This window comes from Pipistrellus hanaki (assembly GCF_964339955.1).
Source record: "Pipistrellus hanaki genome assembly, chromosome: 3".
Lineage (NCBI taxonomy): Eukaryota > Metazoa > Chordata > Mammalia > Chiroptera > Vespertilionidae > Pipistrellus > Pipistrellus hanaki.
The window spans coordinates 92,298,112-92,324,043 of NC_140505.1; the positions used below are offsets into that span (position 1 = coordinate 92,298,112).

Sequence of the window (25,932 nt, forward strand, 5' to 3'; positions counted from 1 at the left end):
TCTCCCTCTTTTTTTCTTTTACAAGCTCATGTATTATAGTAGTTTAAACTGTTTCTATGTTTATTTAACAACGCTCATAGCAGAGAAAGCAGTCTCTCAAATGTACACTTACAGGAATGGAAGAAGAATCCATAGGCAGCAAAATATCAGGCATATTTCATAGCAGTATAGGACTACATCAAAATAAAAAGCTTTTGCACAGCAAAAGAAACCATCAACAAAATAACAAGAGAGCCCACTGCATGGAGAACATATTTGCCAATGGTTTAATCTCTAAAATAAGGGTTTAATCTCTAAAATTTATAGGGAACTCACACAACTTAACAAAATGAAAATAATCCAATAAAAAATGGGTAAAGAACCTAACTAGGCAGTTTTTTTGAAAGTGGACATTCAGAAAGCCAAGAGACATATGAAAAATGCTCAAAGTCACTGATCATTTCAAAGATGCAAAATAATGTGGTGCCACCTCACACATGTCAGAATGGCTATCATCAACAAATCAATAACAAGTGCTGGAGAGGATTCAGAGAAAAAAGAACGCTCATACACTGCTGGTGGATATGCAGACTGGTGTAGTCTCTGTGGAGAACAGTATGGAGTTTCCTCAAAAATTAAAAATGGAACTCCCATTTGACCTGGTAATCTCACTTCTAGGAATATATCCGAAGAAACTAGAAACACCAATCAGAAAAGATATATGTACCCCTATGTTAATAGTAGCACAATTCACAATAGCAAAGATTTGGAAACAGCCTAAGTGCCATCAGCAAATGAGTGGATTAGAAAACTGTGGTATACTTGCATAATAAAATACTATGCTGCTATAAAAAAGCAATGACTCTTACCATTTGCAACAGCATGATGGATCTGGAGAGCATTATGCTAAGGCAAATAAGCCAGTCAGAGAAGGATAAGTGCCACATCTCACTCATTTGTGGAATATAATGAACAACATAAAGTAATGAACAAAAATAGATCCAGAGACATAGAAGCATCGAACAGATGGTCAAACCTCAGAGGGAAGGCAGAGGAGGATGGGTGAGGGGGAGGGTGATAAGAGATTAACCAAAGAACTAATATGCATATAAGCATTGCCAATGAACAAACACAATAGGGGGTGAAGGCCTGGGTTGGGGGTGGGGCCAGGTCTGGCTGGGAGGAGACAATGGGGGGGGAAAGGAGGCATATGTAATACTTTTAACAATAAAGAATTAAAAGTAAATAAATAAAAATTTAATTTTGAAAAAATAAAAATAAATAAAATATTTTATGAAAAAAGAAAAGATTTTATATATTTACTTATTTATTTGTCCAATTGTTTACACTATTACAGATGTCCCCATTCCCTTCCTCCCCATTTTCTTACCTTTACCCAGTCCCCACCACCCTAACCCTGGCCTTCACCACACTGTTGTCTGTATCCATGGGATATGTATCTGCTTCCCTTTTAACATACCTTTTGCTGTGGTATTTCTCTGAATTTATCCATTTCAAGTGCCTTAGGATTTAATCTCCATAGTGATTTTGCTTTTGCAGGTCTTGAAGCTGACGCATTTGCCCCAAACCTTGACAATCCACCTTATGCGGTTTTCCATCAGGAATTCACAGACAGAAAAAATTTGCCACTCATTGTATTTCCCCCAGAGCTTGGATTTAAATCAATTTCTTCTGAGTGATAAAGACCTCTGCAATGCTGGGTACCAGGTGACATGCTTCTCCCCTCCTGTCTACTGCCATCTCATTAGATACTGTGTCCTTTTGATTTTACCCACCTCACTAGGCTGCTTTAAGTTAAACACTCAGAAATAGCATTTTGGTGTGTCTCATCTGTGTCATTCTCCCAGCTCAGAAATTATGTCTTCTGCTGTCCATGTTTAGTATACAAAAAGGAAGCAAAACTCACCAACAACCAGATGTAATTAACAGAAACATTTTCATATATTCAAGAAACACTTAATTTTAAAAATAATATTTTAATGACTGAGACATGTGTGTTCTTGAACAATAATGGTGAACTGTTATCACCGTGCCATCACCACCCTCATTTGCTCTTTATAGCTGCTTTCCTTTTCTTTAAGATTCAAAAGATTATATTTATAAATATTGGGCTTGTATTCATATACCTTGTAGCATGGGGAGAAGGAACCTGAGGGAAAGAACCCATGATTCAGGACCTTCCTTTTAATAAGATGTGTAGTACTTACCTATACATAAGTAAACACAATGGGCTGTGAATATAACATCAACCAAGTTTTCTTTTTAAAGCAACTTATGTCCACTTTGAGGGTAATAAGGAAGTGGCCAGTACATTGGACCAAATTTAATCAAAGTAAAGTTGAATTCAATTGTCCTGAGCTAATAATTTATTGGAAAGTTCTGAGAAAAAAAAGTGGCATAGATATCTTTTCTCCGTACGTTTGAAATTATACATTTATCACATTCTATTTTTAGCTGTATATACCATTTCTGAACTTTTTTGTTCCAGTAGTCTGTTCACTATTCATGCTCTAGTATTTTAAATACTGAGGTCTGATAATATGTTAAAAAGCTTATATTATAATATAGTTTCTTTATCAACTCAGGTCATATACACTTCATAGGATTCTCATTTTTTCCCTAGTTTTCTTTATTTTTATTTGCACAGTGTATCTGATAAAGTATATCTTAATTTTATTTTTTTTCTGCTTGAAAACAACACTCCCAGGGAACCAGTGATTTGTTCTCCCATAGATCACTGGGGAAAGGGATAGAATAATGAAGGCAGAGGTAAGCACATGTCTTGGAAGTCAAAATGATGCAAAGAGAGGTACTTGACCATAGAGGCTTGTCCATCTAACCTGGAGAAAGAATGGATTGGTCAGGAAGCAGGCCCAGTGCAGGCATGGGAAAGCTTGAGAAGTTGATTGTTTATTTTGAAAAAGCTCCTGGTGCATCCCAAGCCCAAGAAAATATAACACAAGGGAACAAAGAGTTATCTTTCTCCCTCAATAATGGGCTCTCACCCATTCTTTCGTATATTTTCTTTATAGCAACCATGTAAGTTTAGCAGCCCTGCCTAGGGCCCATGACAGACCTCCTGAGCTTCAAAGTTTTAATATGAAACAGAAACTCTGGACATTGACCCTTGTTTTGATCTTGATGAAGACAAGATTGGGATGTCCAAATTTTTTGCTACCCCCTTCCCATAACTTATCTACTAATCTTGTTCATTCTGAAAGATCATTTCAAGCATGTCTTCTCTGGAGAGCTTTTCCCCAAGCTCCTCAGTCTTTCCTCAACTGGTTGTTCCTTTTCCTTTTTTGTGCAAAAGTTGAGTTTTCCATAATTTACCTGTAAATACATCTGTTATAAAACATGTCATTCTAATTATGCCTTACTTAGCTGTGAAATTTTTGAAGTCAAGGAATGTTTTCTAATCCCCTTGAAGTACCAAGGCCTGGCATGGTGTAGTCACTGAATAAACAAGTAATGAAATGTTTTCTTATTTTAAAGTAGGGCTAAAAAAGGATGATGGGTGAATCATTTTATGCCTTGTGTTATTTCAGCTTGAAGGACTATATGAACTCTTTGCTGTGATTGCCCATGTGGGGCTGCCTGACTTTGGTCATTACTGTGCCTATGTCCGGAATTCTATAGATGGGAAGTGGTTCTGCTTCAATGATTCCAGTGTTTGTTGGGTGAGAAACATCATCTAAATTGCCTCTTCCCCTAGATTAGCTACCTGTGCTATAATATATTCTGAGCCCAGGGCTAGATTGGTCCTCAAGATCAAGCAAGCCACATTATTGTTCTCTGTATGTGAGATCTTTTATGAGCCTGAAAGCTGTTTTCTGCATGAAGTGTCCAAATGGTCTCTAAGATTCCACTTAGCTTAATGTCTATATTTTTGGTGTTGTAAGCTCAGTGCCTTAAGCTCTGTGGGAAATTTATAGAAAGCAAGAAGAGTTGTAAATATGAAGTTAGAACTTTGGGCTGGACATAACGAAGTGTAAACAGGGACAATTATACTAAAAGAGACTTCATTTACATGGCATTTATCACTAGGTGCTATGGGTTTTGGGAGTTCTTAGGTTTAGGTTTGTTTGAAGGAGTGATAAGGAATGATAAGCACCCTGTACTCTGGATGCTTCAAAGATGTCAGCTGGTTGCTTCACTTTTTATGTTATATACTTCCAGGTATCCTGGGAAGATATCCAATGCACCTATGGAAATCATAACTGCCGCTGGTAAGAGAATTTTTAGTGATGGAAACCCAATAAGCTTACACAGGATTCTTATTGCTGTATGACACTCTCATGGATTCAACTACTCCTTATCCTAATTAATAAAGAGGGAACATGCAAATTGATGGTCACGCCATCACAAAGATGGTGATATCCATAGCCACAAGATTGCAGCGCTTAGTCGCCTCAGCCCTACCGGAGTCCCCCAGTTCTTTCAGCCCCATTGGGGACGGCAGGCACATGGTGTGGCTGGACCCACCCTCAGCCCCCCAGCTTCCCAGGGCCAGCCCGAGGTACAGGCAAGCTTCAGATGGTGGCTACCCAGCTGCCCAGGGCCGCCCAAGTCTCAGGTAACCAGGGCCAGCTGTGGCTTGTGCTGCCAGCAGTGGCAGCAGCAGAGGTGTGACGGGGGTGTCATCTTCCCCTGATCGTGTGTCACCTCCCGCACCTAAGGGCTCCCAGACTGTGAGAGGGAGCAGGCTGGGCTGAGGGACCCCCACACACACACACCCCAGTGCATGAATTTTCATACACCAGGCCTCTAATATTTATATAACTCCTTAGTGACTAACTGGCCAGCCTCATCTTTCAATATCCATCCCATTGCACCATATTTTCTCACAATGTAGATTCCAAGAATAACTAAAGAGGAAGTTTCTCCCTAAACATCAGATTCTCCATTTTTTCCTCATGGCTTTGCACATGCAATTCTGGTCAGTATTACCCTCTATTAACTTATCATCAAGGCAAAGTCCTATCCATACTTCAGTACCTCTCTGATCATGGCCATTTCCTACCCTTTTAATGCCTTGCATTGATTCACCCAGCCATATATCTGTAGGGGCTTCTCATATGCTTTCACTGTGTTTTGAGCATACTTCTTTTATAGAAAGGGTCACACTGTTTTGTCATTTTTGTTTATGTAACTTTCACATAGACCACACACTCTTTGGGGGCAAGGATCACTCATTTACTCTTTCTTTGTCTGGTGTAGTAAATATCAATAACTATTTTTTACAAATCAGTAATTACAGAGAGGAAACTGGAAAGAAAAAAGCTGGGTGAAATTAAATCACAGACTTTATAAGTTTTTCCAGCTGAGTTTCTAGGTTAGGGTGATATTTATAATTATTTCAGCCACAGAAGTAGGCCAGATCATTTGAAAAATAATGAATGAGCTAGAATTTGTGTTTGAAGTATTTCTCCAATGTTCCTTTTCTCTTCTTTCTTATAACCACTCCTTTGAAGGCTCACTTTTTGTCACTTTCTGGTTGTCAGCAACTCCCCCAATGTTTAAGTAACAGCTTGGCAGACTGTTCTCTATAAAGGGCCAGGGAATAAATATTTTAGGCTTTGTGGGCCACACAATTTCTGTTGCAACTATTCAACTCTATCTTTGTAGTCAAAAGCAGGCACAGAGGACATATGAATGAATGAGTGTAGCTGTGTTCCAATTAAATATATTTGCAAATACATTATCAGTCAGATTTGACTAATGGGTTTCTAGTTTGTAAATCCCTGATTTAGATGTTAACTAACTGCAGGTTAGTTATTTTCTTAAATCACACATTTTGTTTTCCTCTAGGGTGATGGATAGATAAACACTTTATCTAACAATCTGGAAAGTTTGTTGGCTTTTTTCCTATTGTGAATTAATAATATGACTGTTTCATTTCTGCCATGATGTTGCATTTTTTTTCTTTCTTTCTAGGCGGGAAACTGCCTACCTTCTGGTTTACATGAAGATGAAGTCCTAATGAATGTATCCTAAATCTTTAGGGAATGACAAAGTATCATTTTCCTTGTCTATTCCTGAATCTGCTCTTTAAAAGATTTTGCAATGAGGAGAACACTGTTTTCAAATTGTATAATTAAACCTTATTTATAATCAGAATAATTATCAAAAGATTTAACAGTGACATTGCACAGATTTAGATCAGTTAGAATGGATATTTCCATCAGTTGTCTCTGGCCACATGGTTGGAGCAGTGTCCTTTGTGTTCCCAGCTGTGTAAGATATTAAGTGTTTAGTTGGGAGATTGTGGGGGTCCAGATGCTTTCAGGGGAAGAGAGACCTGGCCACCAATGGTAGTAGGAAGCATTCAGGTGGCAAGGGGCAATGGTAAGGAAGTATTTAAATATTTTACAACTTAGTATGACTGTACTGGTTTGTATTGACTGAATATAATTTCTGTTTATACTTTTAAATTTTATTTTAAAACCCATGTTAATTTCATAAAACTCAAGTGACAAATATGTATTGATTGCCCACTCTTCATAAAAATGCATGCTAGGCACAATAATGAATAAAGTTTTTCTCTCAAAGGCATTTGCAGTTTAATGGACAGTGGTTAAAATGCATGAGATATACCAAGGATTTGTGCTATAGAAATTTAAAGGAAAGGGAAATCACTTCCATTGTGGAACCATGGGAGAAGACTTCAAGATGGAAAAGGGCTTAGGATAAAAGACAGTGCATTTATAGGGAAAAGTATACTCAGTGTCATGGTTGAAAAAGGCAAGGCTCAAAGTTCAGAAATTGTCTATCAACCTTGTTTCAAAAGAAGAAAGCAAGTGGTGAGTGATAATGATGGCAGGTATGTGGAACTCTGAATGTAGAGGATCTTGAACTGAACTAAGAAGTTTGGATTTAATTAATTAATTGATTAATTAATTAATTAATTTTAAGTTATCTTTATTGTGGAATGTATTACAGGTGCCCCCCCCCCACACACACACACACACACTTTTCCCCATTGACCTCTTCTAGCCCACACCCACTCTATGCCCCAGGCCTTCACCATGCTATTGTTTGTGTCCCTGGGTTACAAGATATTTGGTTAATCTCTTCCCATTCACCCACCCCCACCTTCTCTCTAAAATTCTACAGTTTGTTCCATGCTTCTATGTCTTTGGAATTATTTTGTTTATCAGTTTATTTTGTTTCATAGTATTAAATGAGTGAGATCATGTGATACTTATTCTTCTATGATAGGCTTATTTTGCTTAGCATAATATTCTCCAGGTCCCTCCATGTGGTCTCAAATGATAAGAGATCCTTCTTTTTTACTGCTGCATATTATTCTATGGTATTAATATACCACAGCTTTTTTATCCACTCATTTACTGATGGGCACTTGGGCTGTGTTTTTAGATCTTAGCTATTGCAAATTGTGTTGCTGTGAACATAGGGTTACATATATTCTTTCTGATTGGTGTTTCAGGTTTGTCACTGGTTCAAATGACAGTTCCATATTTAATTTTTTGAGGAAACTTCATATTGTTTTCCACAGTGGCTGCACCAGTCCACATTCCCACCAGCAGTGCAGGAGGGTTCCCTTTTCTCTGCATCCTCTTTAGCACTTGTCATTTGTTAATTTGTTGATGGTAGCAATTCTGACAGTTGTGAGGTGATAACTCATTGTTGTTTTAATTTGTATCTCTCTGATAATTAGTGACTTTGAGAATTTTTAATATTTCTCTTGGCCATTTGTATGTCCACTTTGGAAAAGTGTGTATTTAGGTCCTTTGCCCATTTTAAAAATTGGATTATTTGTCTCCCTTTTATTAAGTTATATGAGTTCCTTATATATTTTGGATATTAACCCCTTATCAGATGTATCATTGCCAAATATGTTCTATTATACAGTGGGCTCCCTTTTTGTTTTGTTGATGATTTCTTTTGCTGTGCAGATGTTTTTTATTTCAGTCGTCCCATTTGTTTATTTTCTTCTTAGTTTCCTTTGAGATGTAGCAGCAAACATATTGCCACAGAGATGTTTGAGAATTTCTTGCCTATTGTTTCTTCTAGGATTTTTATGATTTCAAAATTTATATTTAAGTCTTTTATAACAATTTTCAGTTTATTCTTATCTACACTAATAAAAGAGAAACATACAAATTAACCATCACTCCACTACACCCACAAGCCACACCCAAAAGCCCATCAGGAGCGAGTATGCAAATTAACCCAACCAATATGGCCGCCCACCACAGAGCTGGAACAAGCAAGAGGCTTGGGTTGTCCCAGCAATGGACGAAGCCAAGCTTCCTGCCCACCCTGGCAGGCCCTGGCCTCCACTCAAGCCTGCAAAGTTTCAATTATAGAAGATAAATAAATCCTGGATACATGCTTCCAACTGGCCCTGGCCTCCACTTAAGGAGGCACTGAAAAAAAAAGGAAAAGAAAAAGAAAAAAAGCAAAGCTGGAAGCTTGGGTCACCAGTGGATAATCAGGCCAGGATGGGACGGCAGGGGCCATTGGGGGTAAGTAGACCAGCATGGGGGCCAGTTAGGGGTGAGTAGGCCATCAGTGGGGGTCAGTTGGAGATGATCACGTCAGTGGGGGGGTGGGACAGTCTGGAGTGAGCAGACCTGTTGAGGTTGAACAGGCCAGTGGTAAGGGAAGCTGGGGGCAAGCAGGACAGCAGGAGGGCAGTTGTGCGTGAGCAGGCTGGCACGAGAGGCAGTTGGGGGTGATCTGCCTTCGCGGGGGGGGGGGGGAGCAGTTGGGGGATAGCAGGCTGGCAGGCAGAGTGGTTAGGGGCAATAAAGTTGGCAGGCAGGCAGGTGAGCTGCTGGAGCCAGCAGTCCTGGATTGTGAGAGGGATGTCTGACTGCTAGTTTAGACCTGATTGCTGTAAGAGATCAACCAGCAGTAGGTCATACTTTGAGGGGTCCCAGATTGGAGAGGGTGCAGGCTGGGCTGAAGAACACCCTTCCACACCCCCATTAATGAATTTCAGGCACCAATCCACTGGTTTTGGAATAAGTTAGTTGGTGGTCTAGTTTCATTTTTTGCATAAATCTGTCCAATTTTCCCAACACCATTTATTGAAGAGACTATCTTGACTCCCTTGGATGTTCTTGCCTCTTTTTTCAAATATCAATTGGCTATATTGGCTTGGGTTGATTTCTGGGCTTTCTGTTTTGTTTTGTGTGTTTTTCCTTTGATCTATATGCCTGATTTTGTGCCAGTACCAGGCTCTTTTGATTACAGTGGCTTTGTAGTATAACTTGATATCTGGAATTGTGATCCCTCCAACTTTACTCTTTTTTAAAATTTAAATTCTTTATTGGCAAAGTATTTCATAATTCTCCTTTTCCTCCCATTGACCTCTTCCCAATCACCATCACCCCCCAGCACATGCCCTCACCATACCCCTGTTCATTGGTTATGCTCATATGCATGCATACAAGTCCTTGGTTGATCTCTTACCCCCTCACACTCCACTTTCCCTCATAGGTTGGATAATTTATTCAATGATTCTATGACTCTGATTCTATTGTTGTTCATCAGTTTATGTTGTTCATTATACTCTACAAATGAATGAGATCATACGATATTTATCTTTCTCTGACTGTCTTCTTTTGCAAATAGTAAGACTTCCTTCTTTTTTATAGCAGCACTAGAGGCCTGGTGCATGAAATTCATGCATGGGTATGTGTGTCCCTCAGCCCAACCTGCACCCTCTCCAATCTGGGATCCCTCAGGGAATGTCCAACTGCCAGGCCTAAACAGGCAGTTGGACATCCCTCTCACAATCCTAGACTGATAGCTCCCAACTGTTCACCTGCCTGCCTGATTGCCCCTAACTGCTTCTGCCTGCCAGCATGATCACCCCCTAACCACTCCCCTGCTGGCCTGATCGTCCCCAACTGCCCTCTCCTGACAGCCCGGTCACCCCCAAATGCCCTCCCCTGCATATTCCCTCTTTATTAGATAGGGTTTTTTCTTTAAAATATTGGACAGCCCTAACTGGTTTGGCTCAGTGGGTGGAGCAATGGCCTGCAGACTCAAGGATCCCAGGTTTGATTCCAGTTAAGGCCATGTACCTTGGTTGGGGGCACATACCCAGTGGGGACTGTGCAGAAGGCAGCTGATTGATATTTCTCTCTCATAGATGTTTCTAGCTCTCTATCCCCTTCCCTTTCTCTCTGTAAAACATCAATAATATATATATATATATATATATATATATATATATATATATATATATATATATATATATATATAAAACATTTAAGATTCCTCCATATCTGCCTGACTAGAGTGGCTGAGAACCCAGGCTGGGCCTGGAGGGGATCTCTGCCTGGGTCCACGTGCTGCTGCCAGCCTGAGACCCCAGGCTGGGGGCATGGACCCAAACCGCTGCATTTGCAAGCAGCTGCAGGCAGGGTGGAATGTTCCCGAGTCATTATGGTGACATGGGGACTTTCCTGCCCCACCCCCAGCCACTTGCCTGCACTCATAGGCTCCGAGTGGCCAGGGGGCATTCTGGGACCCCTGCCACTCAGGGCCTAAACATGGGCCTACAGGCTAGTAGTGGCCTAGGTCCAGAGGATGTTTCCGGGACCCAGGCAGCTCAGTGCCTGCTTATGCAATTTAACCACCATCTTTGTTGGGTTAATTTGTGTACTCGCTCTGATTGGCTGTGGGCATAGCGAAGGTACAGTCAATTATTTTTCTCTTTTATTACTGTAGGTAGTATTCCATTGTGTAGATGTGTCACAGTTTTCTAATCCATTCATCTGCTGATGGGCACTTAGGCTGTTTCCAAATCTTAGCTATCGTAAATTGTGCTGCTATGGACATAAGGGTGCATATATCCTTTCTGATTGGTGTTTCTGGTTTCTTGGTATATAGTCCTAGAAGTGGGATTACTGGGCCAAATGGAAGTTTCGTTTTTAAATTTTTGAGGAAATGCTATACTGTTCTCCACAATGGCTGCACCAGTCTGCATTCCCACCAGCAATGTAGGACCTCCAACTTTACTTTTCTTTCTTGATTGCTGAAGATACTTAGTATCTTTTTTGGTCCCTTATAAATTTTTGGAGTGTGTTCTAGAACTGTGAAATATGCCATTGGTATTTTAATAGCGATTGCATTGAATCTATAGATTGCTTTGGGTAATATGGACATTTTAATGATGTTTATTCTACTAATCCATGAACCCAATATATTCTTTTGCTCGTTTATATCTTCTTCTATCTCTTTGTTCAATATCATGTAGTTTTCCAAGTACAGATCTTTTCCTCTTTGGTTAAGTTTATTTCTAAATATCTTAATTTTTTGTGTGGCAATGATAAATGGGATTGGTTTTGTGTGTGTGTGTGTGTGTGTGTGTGTGTTTAGTTTCTCTTTCTGAGAGTTCATTTTGGTATATAAAAATGCCATCAAGCCCTAACTGGTTTGACTCAGTGGACAGAATGTTGGCCTGTGGACTGAAGGGTCCTGGGTTTGATTCTAGTCAAGGGCACATTCCCACATTATAGATTTGATCCCCAGTGTAGGAAGCTGCTGGTCAGTTATTCTCTCTCGTCATATATATATTGATGTGTATATATATATATATATATATATATATATATATATATATATAGCTCCTCTCTGAAAATCAATAATATTCTATCTAATAAAGAGGGAATATGCTAATTGACCATTACACTTTCACAAAGATGGTGATGCCCACAGCCAATAGGAGGGAATGTGCTAATTGACTGTAATGCCCTCAAGTTGGGTGCCCACAACCACAAGTTGGTGGAGCCCAGTCCTCTCAGCCCCACTGGGGTGGCAGGTGCACAGCAGAGCTTGGCTCACCCCCAGGTGGGTCTGGCCACTCTGTGTGCCTGCCTCCTGAGTCCCCAAAATCCCCTCTGCCCCCAAGCTTCCCAGGGACATCCCAAGGGACTACCAAACGACTGAACAAGCAGGCTGCATGGGGGGACCAGGCTGGCAGGGGTGTTAATGAAGAATGACTAAATGAATGAACAGCAGGCTGTGTGGGGTGACCAGGCTGGCAGGACGGGGGGTATGTGTGGGGGGAGGGGGGCAATGACCAGGCTGATGGAGGGTGTGCAATTTGGGGCAACCAGGCCGGCAGGAAGGCAGTTGGGGGTGATTAGGCTGGCAGGGAGGAGCAGTAAGAGGTGACCAGACTGGCAGGAGGGAGGGGGCAGTTAGGAGGGACCAGGCCAACAGAGGGGGGATAATTGAGGGCTTCCAGGCTGGTGGGAGCAGGCAGTTAGGAGAGACCATGCCAACAGGGAGGGGGCAGTTGGGGGCAACCTGGCCAGCAGCGGGGGAAAGTTAGGGACGATCAGGTTGGCTAATAGAGGCAATGAGGGGAAGTTAGGCTGGCAGGGGAGGGCAGTTAGGGGTTACCAGGCAGGCAGGCAGGTGAGTGATTAGGAGCCAGTGGTTATGGATTGTGAGGGGGATGTCCTGGATTGGAGAGGCTGCAGGGTGGATTGAGGACCCTGCTCCCCATGCACGGATTTCATGCACCAGGCCATCATTTTCTGGGTGTTAATTTTGTGTCCTGTTACATTGCCAAATTCATTTATTAAATTTAGTAAAATTTTTTATATGAATTCTTTATGGTTTTCTATATACAATGTCATGTGCAAATATTGACAGTTTTACTTTCTTCTTTCCAATTTGGATTTCTTTTATCTCTTCTTGTCTGATTACTGTGGCTAGGACTTTCATTACTGTATTGAATAAGAGTGGTGAAAGGAGACATCCCTGTCTTGCTCCTGATTTCATGGAAAATTATTTAGTTTTTCCCATTGAAAGCATGTTAGGTACAACCCTTCTGCTGATAGTTTATTTATTTATTTGTTTATTTGTTTATCAAAAATGGGTGTTGAATTTTGTCAAATGCTTTGTATGTGTCTATTAATATGATTATGTGATTTTTTTGTCTTTCAATTTGTTTATGTTATATATCACATTTATTGATTTGTGAATACTGTACCAGACTTGCATCCCTGGAATAATCTCACCTGATCATTGTGTGTGATCTCTTTAATATATTGCCAGATCCAATTTGCTAAATATTTGGTGAGGATTTTAGTATCTACGTTCATCAGGGATATTAGCCTGTAATTCTCTTTCTTTGTAGTATCTTAATATGGTTTTGGAATTAGGATAATGCTGGCTTCATAAAAGGAGCTTTGAAGTATTCCTTCTGCTTGGATATTTTTTGAATAGTTTGAAGAGTGTAGGTGTTAGTTCTCATTTGAATTTTTGGTAGAACTCCCATGTAAAGCCATCTGAACCAAGACTTTTATTTGATGGGAGGGTTTTTTTTGTTTGTGTGTTTGTTTTTATTATTATTATTACTGCTACAATTTTATCAGTTGGTATTAGCCTTTTCAGGTTTTTATATTCTTCCTGATTCATTTTTGGAAGATTGTACGTTAATAGGAATCTGTCCTTGTTCAGATTGTCTAGCATGTTGGCATATAATTGTAAGCACACGCGCTGGGACCGCGGAAATCTGTGTCCACAAAAGCCCCTTCCCTCCCCGCTGTTGGGTCTGGCGTGATTTGGGAGAGTGGACGGGGGTCCCCAAGGTTGCTAATAATGGGGTTCTCTAGGGAGCAACCCATTCTGATCAGACATGGAGGGAGAACATAGGAGTTGGAAAGCTGTCTGTTTGTAAGTGCGCACAGACTGGCCCATCTTGCACCTAGGCTGGTTCCCCTACAACCCTTTGTTTCTGATTACAAAGGAGAGATCAACCAGATTGGCTGGCCCTGAGATAAGACAGGGGGAAACAGCTTTTCTGGAAGCTGAGAAGCAGAGAGGGGAGAAATCCTCTGGGATTCAACTCCCAGGCAAAAAACAGTATTGAGTGCCATAGAAAAAGAAGGCTAGAGCAGCCAAAAAGACGGGGACATCAATCCAGAAACACTGCCACCTAGGGGCTAGAGTACAAACTGACTGTGTTTCTTACTAGTTTTATTTAATCAAAAACCAAGAAACTAATAAATCGCCATCTTAAAATCAAGGACTAGTTTACAACACTGAGGTGCAGCGGAATGCAGGGAACTGCAATACTGTCTGGACTGAGAAACAGGTGTGCCAAACAAATTAACGGAAGAAGTGAATGGCCTTCACAACTGCACGCTGTTTTTGCTAATTTTTTTATTTTTTATTTTATTTTCATTTTTTGCATCTTTTACTTAAGAAATTGATTTTTTCCTTTTTTTCCTTAATTGATTTTAACTTTTTAATTATTACATTTTTAGGTTCAATCAGCATTATTACTACTACTATTTTAACTATTATTCTAACTACTATTTTAGGTTCAATCAGCATTATTACTACTACTATTTTTTTAAGTGCCATTTTATTTTCTCTTTATTTTACATTGGAATTAGTGTTCTTCATTCTATCTCCAATCCCCTTTAGCATTGTTTACCCTATCTCAACACAACCTTTACACCATCACTCTCTTCCTAACCTTCCCCATTTTGCTATTCTGTTTATCTTAACCTTTTCCTCCTTTAGATTTTCCCATTTCAGAAAAAAAGACGCACACAGACTGAGGGGGAAGGGATGGAAAAAGGTTTTCCAGATGAATGGAAATGAAAACAAAGATGGGGTAGCAATACTTATATCTGACAAATTAGATCTCAAAGTGAAGGACATAACAAGAGATAATGAAGGCCACTTCATAATACTAAAGGGAGGAATCCAACAAGAACAAATAACCATGATAAACATATATACACCCAATACAGGAACACCCAAACACATTTTTTTAAAAAAAAACAGCTGGAGGACATTAAAGGAGAGATTAATAGCAATACAATCATAGTAGGAGATTTTAATACTCCACTGTCACCTTTGGACAAATGATCTATGCCAAAAATCAGCAAAGAAACATCAATCCTAAATGAAACACTAGACCAGATAAATTAATCTACATCTTCAGAACATTTCACCCCAAAGCCACAGAATATACATTCTTCTCAAGTGCACGTGGGTCATTTTCAAAGATAGACCACATGCTGGGACATAGGCAAAGTCTCTTCAAATTCAAGAAGACAGAAATCATATCAAGCATCTTCTCAGATCATAGTGGCATAAAATTGGAAATCAATTACAATAAAAATAATCCAAAGAAATTCAACACATGGAGACTAAATAGCATGCTATTGAACAAGGACTGGGTTACCAGAGAAATCAAGGAAGAAATTAAAAACATCCTGAAAACAAATGACAATGAAAACACAACAATCCAAAATCTATGGGGCACAGCAAAAGCAGTTTTGAGAGGGAAGTTTATATCCTTACAAGCCTATTGCAAAAAATAAGAAAAAAATGGTAACAAATGATCTAAGTCTACAACTCAAAGAGTTAGGAAAAGAGCAACAAGAAAAGCCCAGTGTAAGCAGAAGGAAGGAAATAACAAAAATCAGAGCGGAGATAAGTGACATAGAGACCAAAGAAACAATACATAAGATCAACAAAACCAAGAGCTTGTTCTTTGAAAGGTTAAACAAGATTGATGAACCCCTAGCCAGGCTAACCAAGAAACAAAGAGAGAGGACCCAAAAAAACAAAATCAGAAATGAAAGAGGTGAAATAACAATAGACCCGCCAAAATACAAAGCTTTGTTACAAAATACTACAAACAACTCTATTCCAACAAACTGGACAACCTGGTGGAAAAGGGCAAATTCCCAAAAAAATACAACCTTCCAAAACTCAATCAGGAAGATTCTAAAAATCTCAATAGACCAGTGACTTTGGAAGAAATTGAAACAGTCATCAAAAAGCTTCCAGCACACAAAAGTTGGGGACCAGATGGCTTCATAGGAGAGTTTTACCAAACATTCAAGGAAGAACTAACACCTGCCCTCCTCAGACTATTCCAAAAAATTCAAGAGGAAGGAACACTTCCAAACTCCTTCTATGAAGCCAGCATCACCCTAATACCAAAACCAGATACAGACAACAGAATGAAAGAGAATTACAGGCCAATATCCCTCATGAACATAGATGCCAAAATCCTCAACAAAATTCTAGCAAATTGGCTCCAGCAGCACATAAGAAAGATCATACACCATGACCAAGTAGGATTTATTCCGGGAATGCAAGGGTGGTACAATATCCTCAAATCAATAAACGTGATACATTACATAAAAAATTGAGAGATAAAAATCATATAACCATATCAATTGATGCAGAAAAAGCATTTGATAAAATCTAACACCCTTTCCTGATAAAAACTCTCAACAAGGTGGGAGTACAAGGATCATACCTCAACATAATAAAAGCTATATATGATAAACCAACAGCCAACATCATACACAATGGGCAAAAACTAAAACCATTCCCTCTAAAAACAGGAACAAGACAGGGATACCCACTCTCACCACTCCTGTTTGACATAGTACTGGAAGTACTAGCCATTGCAATTAGACAAGAAGAGGAAATAAAAGGCATCCAAATTGGAAAATAAGAAGTAAAATTATCTTTATTTGCAGATGACATGATATTGTACATAAAAAAACCAAAAGACTACATCAAAAAACTAATAGACGTCATAAATGAACTTGGCAATGTAGCAGGATACAAAATTAATGCCAAGAAATCTATGGCATTTCTATACACCCATAGTGAATTTACAGAAACAGAGACTAAAAAGGCAATTCCATTTACCATCGCACCAAAACAATTAAGATACCTAGGAATAAACTTAACTAAGGAGGTAAAATCCTATACATGGAAAACTACACGACACTGAAAAAAGAGATAGACCAAGATATAAACAGATGGAAGAACATACCATGTTCATGGATTGGTAGAATCAACATCATTAAAATGTCCGTACTTCCTAAGGCAATTTATAGGTTCAATGCACCCCCCATTAAAATACCAATGGCAGACTTCCGCTAGGGGGGGGGGGGGGGGGTTATGTCGGGCTGTGCGTCAGTGCCGGGCGACGGGGGGCTTGCCGTGGCGGCGTGGCTGCTGCGCCGCTGCGGGGCTGGTGTCGGTGCCGCGCTGCGTGAGGGCGGAAGGTCACACACTGGGCCTTCACATGCCACAGTGACCCTCAGGAGGAATGGCAGTCGTGGGCAGCATGCTTGGCCTGGTGCGGCAGCATGTGGTGATGGGGGCCCCCTGTGTGGGCCGCTGCCTGCACATATCTTCACGTCGAGCTGACAGCAGCAGAGCTTTGCTCACTTGTGTGCACAGACAGGCCTATGCACGCTTCTACCCCATGCTCCTGGTCAAGCAGGATGGTTCCACCATTCACATCCCATACCGGGAGCCCCGGCGAGTTCTGGCGATGCTTGTGGACCTGGATGCCCTGTCCCCAGAGGAGAGGCAGGCACGGTTCCGCAAACGTGAGGCCCAGCTCAGAGGGAAGAAGGAGGAGGAGGAGCCAGAGCTCCCTGACAGCTTTGACCTAGAGTGGTACAAGCAGTTTTGGACCAAGAAGTGATCATGCCCACAAGCTGCCCTGGCTCAGGATGCTGTAGAAGGGGAGGGCATTCATCTTTAAATGGAGTGTCAGGATTTTAAATAAAAAAAAAAAAAAAATACCAATGGCATATTTCGCTGACCTAGAAAGAACTCTCCAAAAATTCATTTGGAACAAAAAAGACCCTGAATAGCCACAGCAATCCTGAGAAAGAAGAGTAAAGTAGGAGGGATCTCAATACCAGATTTCAAGCTGTATTACAAAGTCACTGTTCTCAAAACAGCCTGCTACTGGCACAAGAACAGACATACAGATCAATGGAATAGAATAGAGAATCCAGATAACGTTATCACTGATAAAGGTTTAACCTCCAACATCTACAGATAGCTTATACAACTTAATAAAAGGAAGATAAATGACCCAATTAAAAAATGGGCAATGGATCTAAATAGAATCTTCTCAAAAGAAGACAGAAGGAAGGCCAAGAGGCACATGAAAACATGCTCAAAGTCACTAATTATCCGAGAGATGCAAATCAAAACAACACTGCGGTACCATCTCACACCTGTCAGAATGGCCAACATCAACAAATCAACAAACGACAAGGGTTGGCATGGATGTGGAGAAAAAGGAACCCTCGTGCACTGCTGGTGGGAATGCAAACTGGTGCAACCACTGTGGAGAACAGTGTGGAGTTTCCTAAAAAAAAAAAAAAAAAAAAAAAAAAACCTGAAAATGGAACTCCCATTTGACCCAGTAATCCCACTCCTAGAATAATATCCCCAGAAACTAGAAATACCAATCAGAAAGGATATATGCACCCCTATGTTCATAGCAGCACAATCTACAATAGCCAGGATTTGGAAACAGCCTAGGTGCCCATCAGCAGATGATTGGATCAAAATCTATGGTTCATCTACACAATGGAATATTACGTTGCCATAAAAAAGAAGGAATTCTCATCATTTGCAGCAACCTGGATGGAATTGGAGAACATCATGCTGAGTGCAAAAAGCCAGTCAATGAAAGAGAAACACCATATGACCTCACTCATTTATGGATAATAAAGAACATTATAAACTGATGAACGAAAAGATAGATATAGAGACAGTAAAGCAACAAGCAGACTGTCAAATTATAGCGGGGAGGATAGGGAGATCTGAGGAAGATAGGAGATCAACAGAAGGACTTGTATACATGCATATTAGTACAACCAATGGACACAAAACTCTGGGAAGGGAGGGCATGTATGGGGGCGTGGCAATGGTATATGTACACAGATAATAATTTAATAAAAAAATAAAAATAAAATAAATAATGCCATCTGATCTAGTTTATCATTAAAAGGCACTGTTTCCTGCACTAGCTGATTTTGCTCAGTGGATATAGCATTGGCCTGCAGACTGAAGGGTCCTGGGTTTGATTCTGGTCAAGGGCACATGCCTGGATTGTGGCTTGATCCACAGTAGGGGGTGTGCAGGAGGCAGCCAATCAATTCTCTCTCATCATTAACGTTTCTGTCTCTCTCTACTTCTCTCTTACTCTGAAATCAATAAAAACATTTTAAAAAAAGAATCAGTTTCCTCATTGACTCTAGTCCCTTACTAAGACTGTACTAGAGGCCCAGTGCATGAAATTCATGCATGGCAGCGGTGTGTCCCTCAGCCCAGACTGCACCCTCTCCAATCTGGGACACCTTAAGGGATGTCCAACTGCCTGTTTAAATGGGCGATCGTACATCCCTCTCACAATCCAGGACTGCTGGCTCCCAACTGCCCTCCCCTTCAGGCCTTGTCCCCCACCCAACTGTCCTCCCTTTCAGGCTGGGTCCCCCCCAACTGCCCTCCCCTGCAAGCCTGAGTGCCCCCCAACTGCCCTCCTCTACTGGCTTGGTCACCCCAAACTTCCCATAACTGCCCTCCCCTGCAGGCCATCTTGTGGCAACCATCTGTACCCACATGGGGACAGCCATCTTTGACGACATGGGGGTGGCCATTTTGTGTCTTGGTGTGATGGTCAATTTGCATATTACTCTTTATTATATAGGATTGTTTTCCACCTCTCCTTAAAATTTTTTTCCTAAGTTTTTTTTATATATATATTCAGGTGCTCCTATATTGGGTGCATATATATTTACCAAATTTACATCCTCTTGTTCAATTGATCCCTTTAGAATTATATAGTGGCTTTTATTGTCTCCTGTTATGGCCTTCATTTTGACATCTAATTTGTCAGATATGAGAATTGCTACCACTGCTTTTTTTCATTTCTATTTGCATGGAAAAAATTTTTTCATCCCTTCTTCCTCAAACTGTTTGAATCTTGTGTTCTGGGGTGGGTCTCTGGTAGAGAGCACACATTTGGTTCATGTTTTCTTTTTTCCCACCATTTTATATATATATATATATATATATATATATATATATATATATATATATATATATATTTTTTTTTTTTTTTTTTTTTTTTTTTTTTTACAGAGGAAGAGAGAGAGAGAGTTAGAAACATCGATCAGCTGCCTCCTGCATGCCCACTATTGGGGATGTGCCCACAACCAGTGTACATGCCCTTGACCGGAACCGAACATGGGACCTTTCAATCTGCAGGCTGATGCTCTATCCACTGAGCAAAAGCATTTTTGGTGGTTCATGTTTTCTTATCTATTCAGCTATTCTGTGTCTTTTGATTGGAGCATTTAATCCATTTACCTTTAAGGTTATTATTGATAGGTGCTTGTTATTGCCATTTTAGTTCTTTTTTTTCACCTCTTTTAAATTTATTGTCTAAAGTTTTACACATATCTCCTATTTCCCTGATTAGCCTTCCCCTGCCCCCTCCCAATCCATTCCCACCCAGGGCAAGCCCCCACTACCCCAGTGTGTCCATTGGTCATGCTAATATGCATGCATAAATGTCCTTTGGTTGCTCTCTAAACTCCTCTCCCCTGCCATATGCTATTGGATCTATTCTTGTTCATCAAATTATGTGGATCATTTTATCTCACATATGAGTGAGATTATGTGATATTTATCTTTCTCTAACTGGTTTATTTTGCTTAGCATAATGCTCTCCAGTTCCATCCATGTAGTTGCAAATAGTAAAAGTTCCTTTTTAATAATAGCGTAGTATTCCATTGTGCAGATGTACTTCATTTTGTTCCCCACTCATCTAATGATGGGCGCTTAGGTTGTTTCCAAATCTTAGCTATTGTAAATTGTGCTACTAGGAACATAGTGGTACACATATACTTTCTGGTTCGTATCTCTGGTTTCTTGGGAGATATTCCTAGAAGTGGGATCACTGGGTAAAATCGGAGTTCAATTTTGAGCTTTTTGAGGAAACCCCATACTGTCTTCTACCGTGGCAGCACCAGTCTGCATTCCCACCAGCAGTGCATGAAGGTTCCTTTTTCTTCACAACCTCACCAGCACTTGTTTTTTGTTGATTTGTTGATGATAGCCATTCTGACCATTGTTGTTTTAATTTGCATCTCTCGGATGAGTAGTGACTTTGAGCATGTTTTCATATGTCTCTTGGCCTTATGTACGTCCTCTTTAGAAACATTTCTATTTAGGTCCTTTGCCCATTTTTTGATTGGGTTGTTTATCTTCCTTTTGTTAAGTTGTATGAGTTCTCTGTAAATTTTGAGGATTAAAACCTCATATGAAACTAGAGGCCCACTGAACAAAGACTAGTGCAGTAGGCATTCCTTCCCCTGGTTGCCGGCACTGTTTTTTCTCAGGCAACCCATACCAGGCTGCAGCAGAAGCCTGCTGCCTTCAGCCTTCAGCAAAGCCTTCAGCCAGCAGTCTTCAGTGGAGCCTTCAGCCTGCAGCCTTCATGCTTGGCTGCAGCCATGGGAGAAGCCTTCAATCTTCAGTCTTTGCTCAGGCAGAAGCTTCAGTCTTCACTCCGTGCCTGCCTATGCAAATTAACCCGCCATATTTTGTGGGTTAATTTTCATACTCCTGATTCACTGGTGGGCATAATGGAGGTACGGTCAATTTAAATATTTGTCTACTATTAGGTAAGATACCATTGGCAAATACATTCTCCCTTGCTTTCTTCTTGTTTTGTTGATGGTTTCTTTAGCTGTGAAGAAACTTTTTGTTTTGATACAGAACCATTTGTTTATTTTTCTCCTTAGTCTCCATTGCCCTAAGAGCTGTGTCAGTAAAGATAGTGCTATAAAATATGTCTGCTATTTTGCTGCCTATGGAGTCTTGTAGGATTTTTATAGTTTCTCATCTTACTACATTTAAGTCCTTTAGTCATTTTGAGTTTGTTTTTGTGTATGGTCTAAATTGTTGATCTTTTTGCATATATCTGGCCAAATTTCTTGGCACTATTTATTGAAGAGACTGTCTTGACTCCATTTTATACTCTTGCCTTCTTTGTCAAATATTAATTGAGCATAATGGCTTGGGTCGATTTCTGGGTTCTCTGTTCTGTTTCATTGGTCTATATATCTGTTCTTGTGCCAATACCAGGCAGTTTTGAGAACAATGGCTTGGATATATAGCTTGATATCTGATATTGTGATCCCTTCAACTTTTTTCTTCTTTCCAGGATTTCTGTGGCTATTGGGGGTCTTTTTTAATTCCAGATAAATTTTTGAAGAGTTTGTTCTAGATCTTTGAAATATGCCATTGGTATTTTAATGGGGATAGCATTGAATCTGTAGATTGCTTTGGGTAGTAAGGACATTTTAATGATGTTAATTCTACCAATCCATGAACATGGTATGCTCTTTGACTTGTTTACTAGAGGCCTGGTGCACTAAATTCATGCACAACAGCGGGGGGAAGCAAGAGGGAGGGTTCCTCAGCCTGGCCTGAACCCTCTCCAATCTGGGACCCCTCTTGAAATCCTAAGTGTTTGCCTGCCTTATCACCCCTAACCACCTCTGCCTGCCTGATTCCACCTAACTGCTTCCCTACCTACCTGATTGCCCTAACTTCTCCCCTACTGGCCTGATTGCCCCTAACTACCTCAGCCTTACCCCCACAGCTGGGATTCAGTATTCCCTCCTGCTGCCAGTCACAGGCACCCGGGACCCAGGCTTCCCACCTTTTAGACAAATGCAGTCACCCAGGACCTGAGCTGGCTTCACCTGGGCCAATCACAGATGTAGGGGATCATGGGAGGGCAGCTTTGCCTGGGCTGCAGAAACAGGTGCCTGAGACCAAGGGGCTGATTGCTTGTCCTTCTCCTGGGTTGCAGCACAGGCGCTGGTGCCTGGGACCATAAGACGGGCAGCTTGTCCATCTCCCAGGCCACAGGTTCAGTTGCAGCTACAAAGCCTGGGACCATGGGCTGGGTGGCTTGTTCCTCTCCCGGGCAGCAGCCTGCGTGGTACCCATTCCTCTCTCGTGTGAGCTTATTTGTGCCTGGCTGGTCCCCATTCCTTGCTACCCATTGTTGAGTGTCTGAGCCATTACAGCATGATGACAATTTGCATATTTTCTCTTTATTATATAGGATGTTTTCTCCTATCTTTTTTTTTTTTCAATGTCCTATAGTTTTCTGAGTATAGGTCTTTTACCTCCTTAGTTAAGTTTATTCCCACATATCTTAATTTTGTTGGTGCAATTGTAATTTGGATTTTTTTCTCAATTCACTTTCTGTGAGTTCATTATTGGTGTATAAAAAGGCCAAGGATTTCTGGGCATTAATTTTGCATCCTGCTACATTGCAAAATTCATTTATTAGGTCTAATAGTTTTTGTTTTTTATTGAGCTTTTGGATTTTTCTATGTATAGTATCGTGTCATTTGCAAATAAGGACAGTTTTACTTATTCTTTTCCTATGTGGATGCCTTTTATTTCTTCTTCTTGTCAGATTGCTGTGGCTAGCACTTCCTGAATTATGTCAAATAGTAGTGATGAGAGTGGGCAACCCTATCTTGTTCATGTTCTTAAGGGAAATGAGTTTAGTTTTTCCCATTGAGTATGATGTTGGCTGTAGGTTTGTCAGATAAGGCTTTTATGATGTGGAGGTATGATCCCTCTATTTCCACTTTGCTGAGAGTTTTTATCAAGAAAGGGTGTTGGATTTTGTCAAATGATTTTCTGCATCAATTGATAGGACTATATGGTTTTTGTCTCTCAATTTAAGTCATGTATCACATTTATTGATTTGTGGATATTGTACCATTCTTGCATTCCCGGAATAAATCCCACTTGGTCATAGTTATGATCTTTCTAATGTAATTCTGAATCTGATTTGCTAGAATTTTGTTGAGGATTTTAGCACCTATGATCATCAAATATATTGGCCTGTATCTCTCTCTTTTTTGGAGCGGGGGGTGGGAGGGGTTCTTTATCTGGTTTTAGAATTGGTGTAATGCTGATTTCATAGAAAGAGCTTGGAAGTATGCCTTCCTCTTGAGTTTTTTTGTTTGTTTGTTTGTTTTTTAATAGTCTGAGGATAGGTCTTGGTTCTTTGAATACTTGGTAGAACTCCCCTGTAAAGTCATCCTGGCCAGGGATTTTGTTTGCTGGAAGATTTTAAATTACCTCTTCAACTTCTTTTTATTCTTTCTGATTGAGTTTTGGGAGCTTGTATTTTTCTAAGAATATGTCCATTTCATCTAGGTTGTCCATTTTGTTGGAATAGAGTTGTTCATAGTATTTTTTGATAATCATTTGTATTTCTGTGGGATCAGTTGTTATTTCACCTCTTTCATTTCTGATTTTGTTTATTTGAGTCCTTTTTCTTCGCTTCTTGGTGAGCATGGCTAGAGTTTCATCAATATTGTTGATCCTTACAAAGAACCAGCTCTTAGTTTCATTGATCTTCTGTGTTATTTTTGGGGTCTCTATGTTGTTTATTTCCACTCTGATCTTTATTATTTCCTTCCTTCTGTTTACTTTTGGCTTTTATTGAGCTTTCTTTCTAACTTTTTGAGTTTTGGGTTAGATAATTTATTACCATTTTTCTTTTCTTTTCTTCTCTTTTTTTTTTTTTTTTTTTTTTTTTGAAATAGGCCTGTAGAGTTATGAACTTTCCTCTCAAGTCTTCTTTCACTGTGTCCCATATACTTTTGATTGTTATGTTTTCATTGATGTTTGTTGCTATGATGCTTTTTATTTCTCCTTTAATCTTTTGGTAACTCAATCATTATTTAATAGCATACTATTTAGCCTCCAAGTGTTTGATTTTTTTCACGGTAGTTGATTTTTAATTTTATGCCATGTGATCTGAGAAGATGCTTGATTTCTACCTTCTTGAATTTGGTGAGACTTTGCCTGTGTCCCTATATGTGGTCTATCATTGAAAATGATCTGTGTGCACCTGAGAAGAATGTGCATTCTGTGGTTTTAGGGTTAAATGTTCTGAAGATGTCAATTAAGTCCATCTGAACTAGTGAGTCATTTAGGATTAATGTTTCTTTGCTGTTTTTTTAGTTAGAGGATTTATACAGTGGTGTTAGTGGGGTATTAAAGTCCCCTACTATGACTGTATTGTTGTCAATATCTCCTTTGATATCCTACAGAAGTTTTATGTATTTGGGTGCTCCTGTATTGAGAGCATATGTGTTCACCAGAGATATATCTTCTTGTTGAATTGCTCCCTTTAGAATTATTAAATAGCCTTCCTTATCTCTTGTTATGGCCTTCACCTTCAGGTCTAATTTGTCAGATATAAGTATTGCTACCACAGCTTTTGTTGTTCATTTTCTTTCCCCTGATGAAACTTTTCCCATCCCTTCACTATCAGTCTGCATGAGTCCTTTGTTCTGAGGTGTGTCTCCTGTAGACAGCAGATATATGGATTATGTTTTCTTATCCACTCAGCTACCCTATGTCTTTTGATTGGGGCATTTAATCCATTTACACTTAAAGTTATTATTGTTAGGTACTTATTAGGGCCATTTTTATTCTTTATGCCTTCGCTGCTGCTTCTTTTCCAGTTTCTTCTTTTTACAGCAGACCCTTTGCATTTCTTGCATTGCTGGTTTGGTGGTGATAAACCCCCTTAGTCGTTTTTTGTCTGATTTTCCTGATTTAGCCTTCAACTTTGATAGCCTTGCTGGGTACAGTATTCTTGGATTCAGACTCTTGCTTTGCACCACTTTGTATATTTCATTCAATTCCCTTCTGGCCTGATATGTTTTTGTTGAGAAATCAGACGATAATGTGATGGGAGATCCCTTGTAGGTAACTTTCTGTCTGTCTCTGGCAGCCTTTAAGTTTCTTATTTTTTCGTTGGTGTTTGCCAATTTAATTATAATGTGTCTTGGTATTAGTCTTTTTTATTTTACTTTTTGTTTAAAGTATTACAAGTAGCAATACATCTCTCTCTCTCTCTTTCCCCCCCCCATTGACCTTCCCCAGGCCTCCCCTACACCCCAGCACATGCCCTCACCCTCCCGCCAGTGTCATGTGTCCACTGGTTATGCTTATATGCATGCATACAAGTCCTTGGGTTGATCTCTTACCTCCCCCTCCAAACCTCCTGAGCCTTGCCACTGT

The 25,932-nt window shown here is 40.1% G+C and overlaps 2 protein-coding genes across 2 annotated transcripts in view; both read left to right on the forward strand.

Annotated features, from left to right (window-relative positions):
• USP18 (ubiquitin specific peptidase 18) overlaps positions 1-8,474 on the forward strand; it is a 47,075-nt gene extending 38,601 nt beyond the window's left edge. Inside the window, 4 exon segments of the mRNA XM_084878610.1 lie at positions 1,540-1,707; positions 3,549-3,680; positions 4,180-4,229; positions 5,938-8,474. Coding sequence (XP_084734736.1) covers positions 1,540-1,707; positions 3,549-3,680; positions 4,180-4,229; positions 5,938-5,983 — 396 coding nt within the window. The 3' untranslated portion in view covers positions 5,984-8,474.
• Positions 8,475-16,978: 8,504 nt separating this feature from the next.
• LOC311618525 (large ribosomal subunit protein mL55-like) lies at positions 16,979-17,950 on the forward strand. Its single transcript, XM_084876156.1, has one exon. It carries the CDS (start codon positions 17,093-17,095, stop codon positions 17,474-17,476), a length of 384 nt encoding a protein of 127 aa, XP_084732282.1. The 5' UTR covers positions 16,979-17,092; the 3' UTR covers positions 17,477-17,950.
• Positions 17,951-25,932: the final 7,982 nt, after the last annotated feature.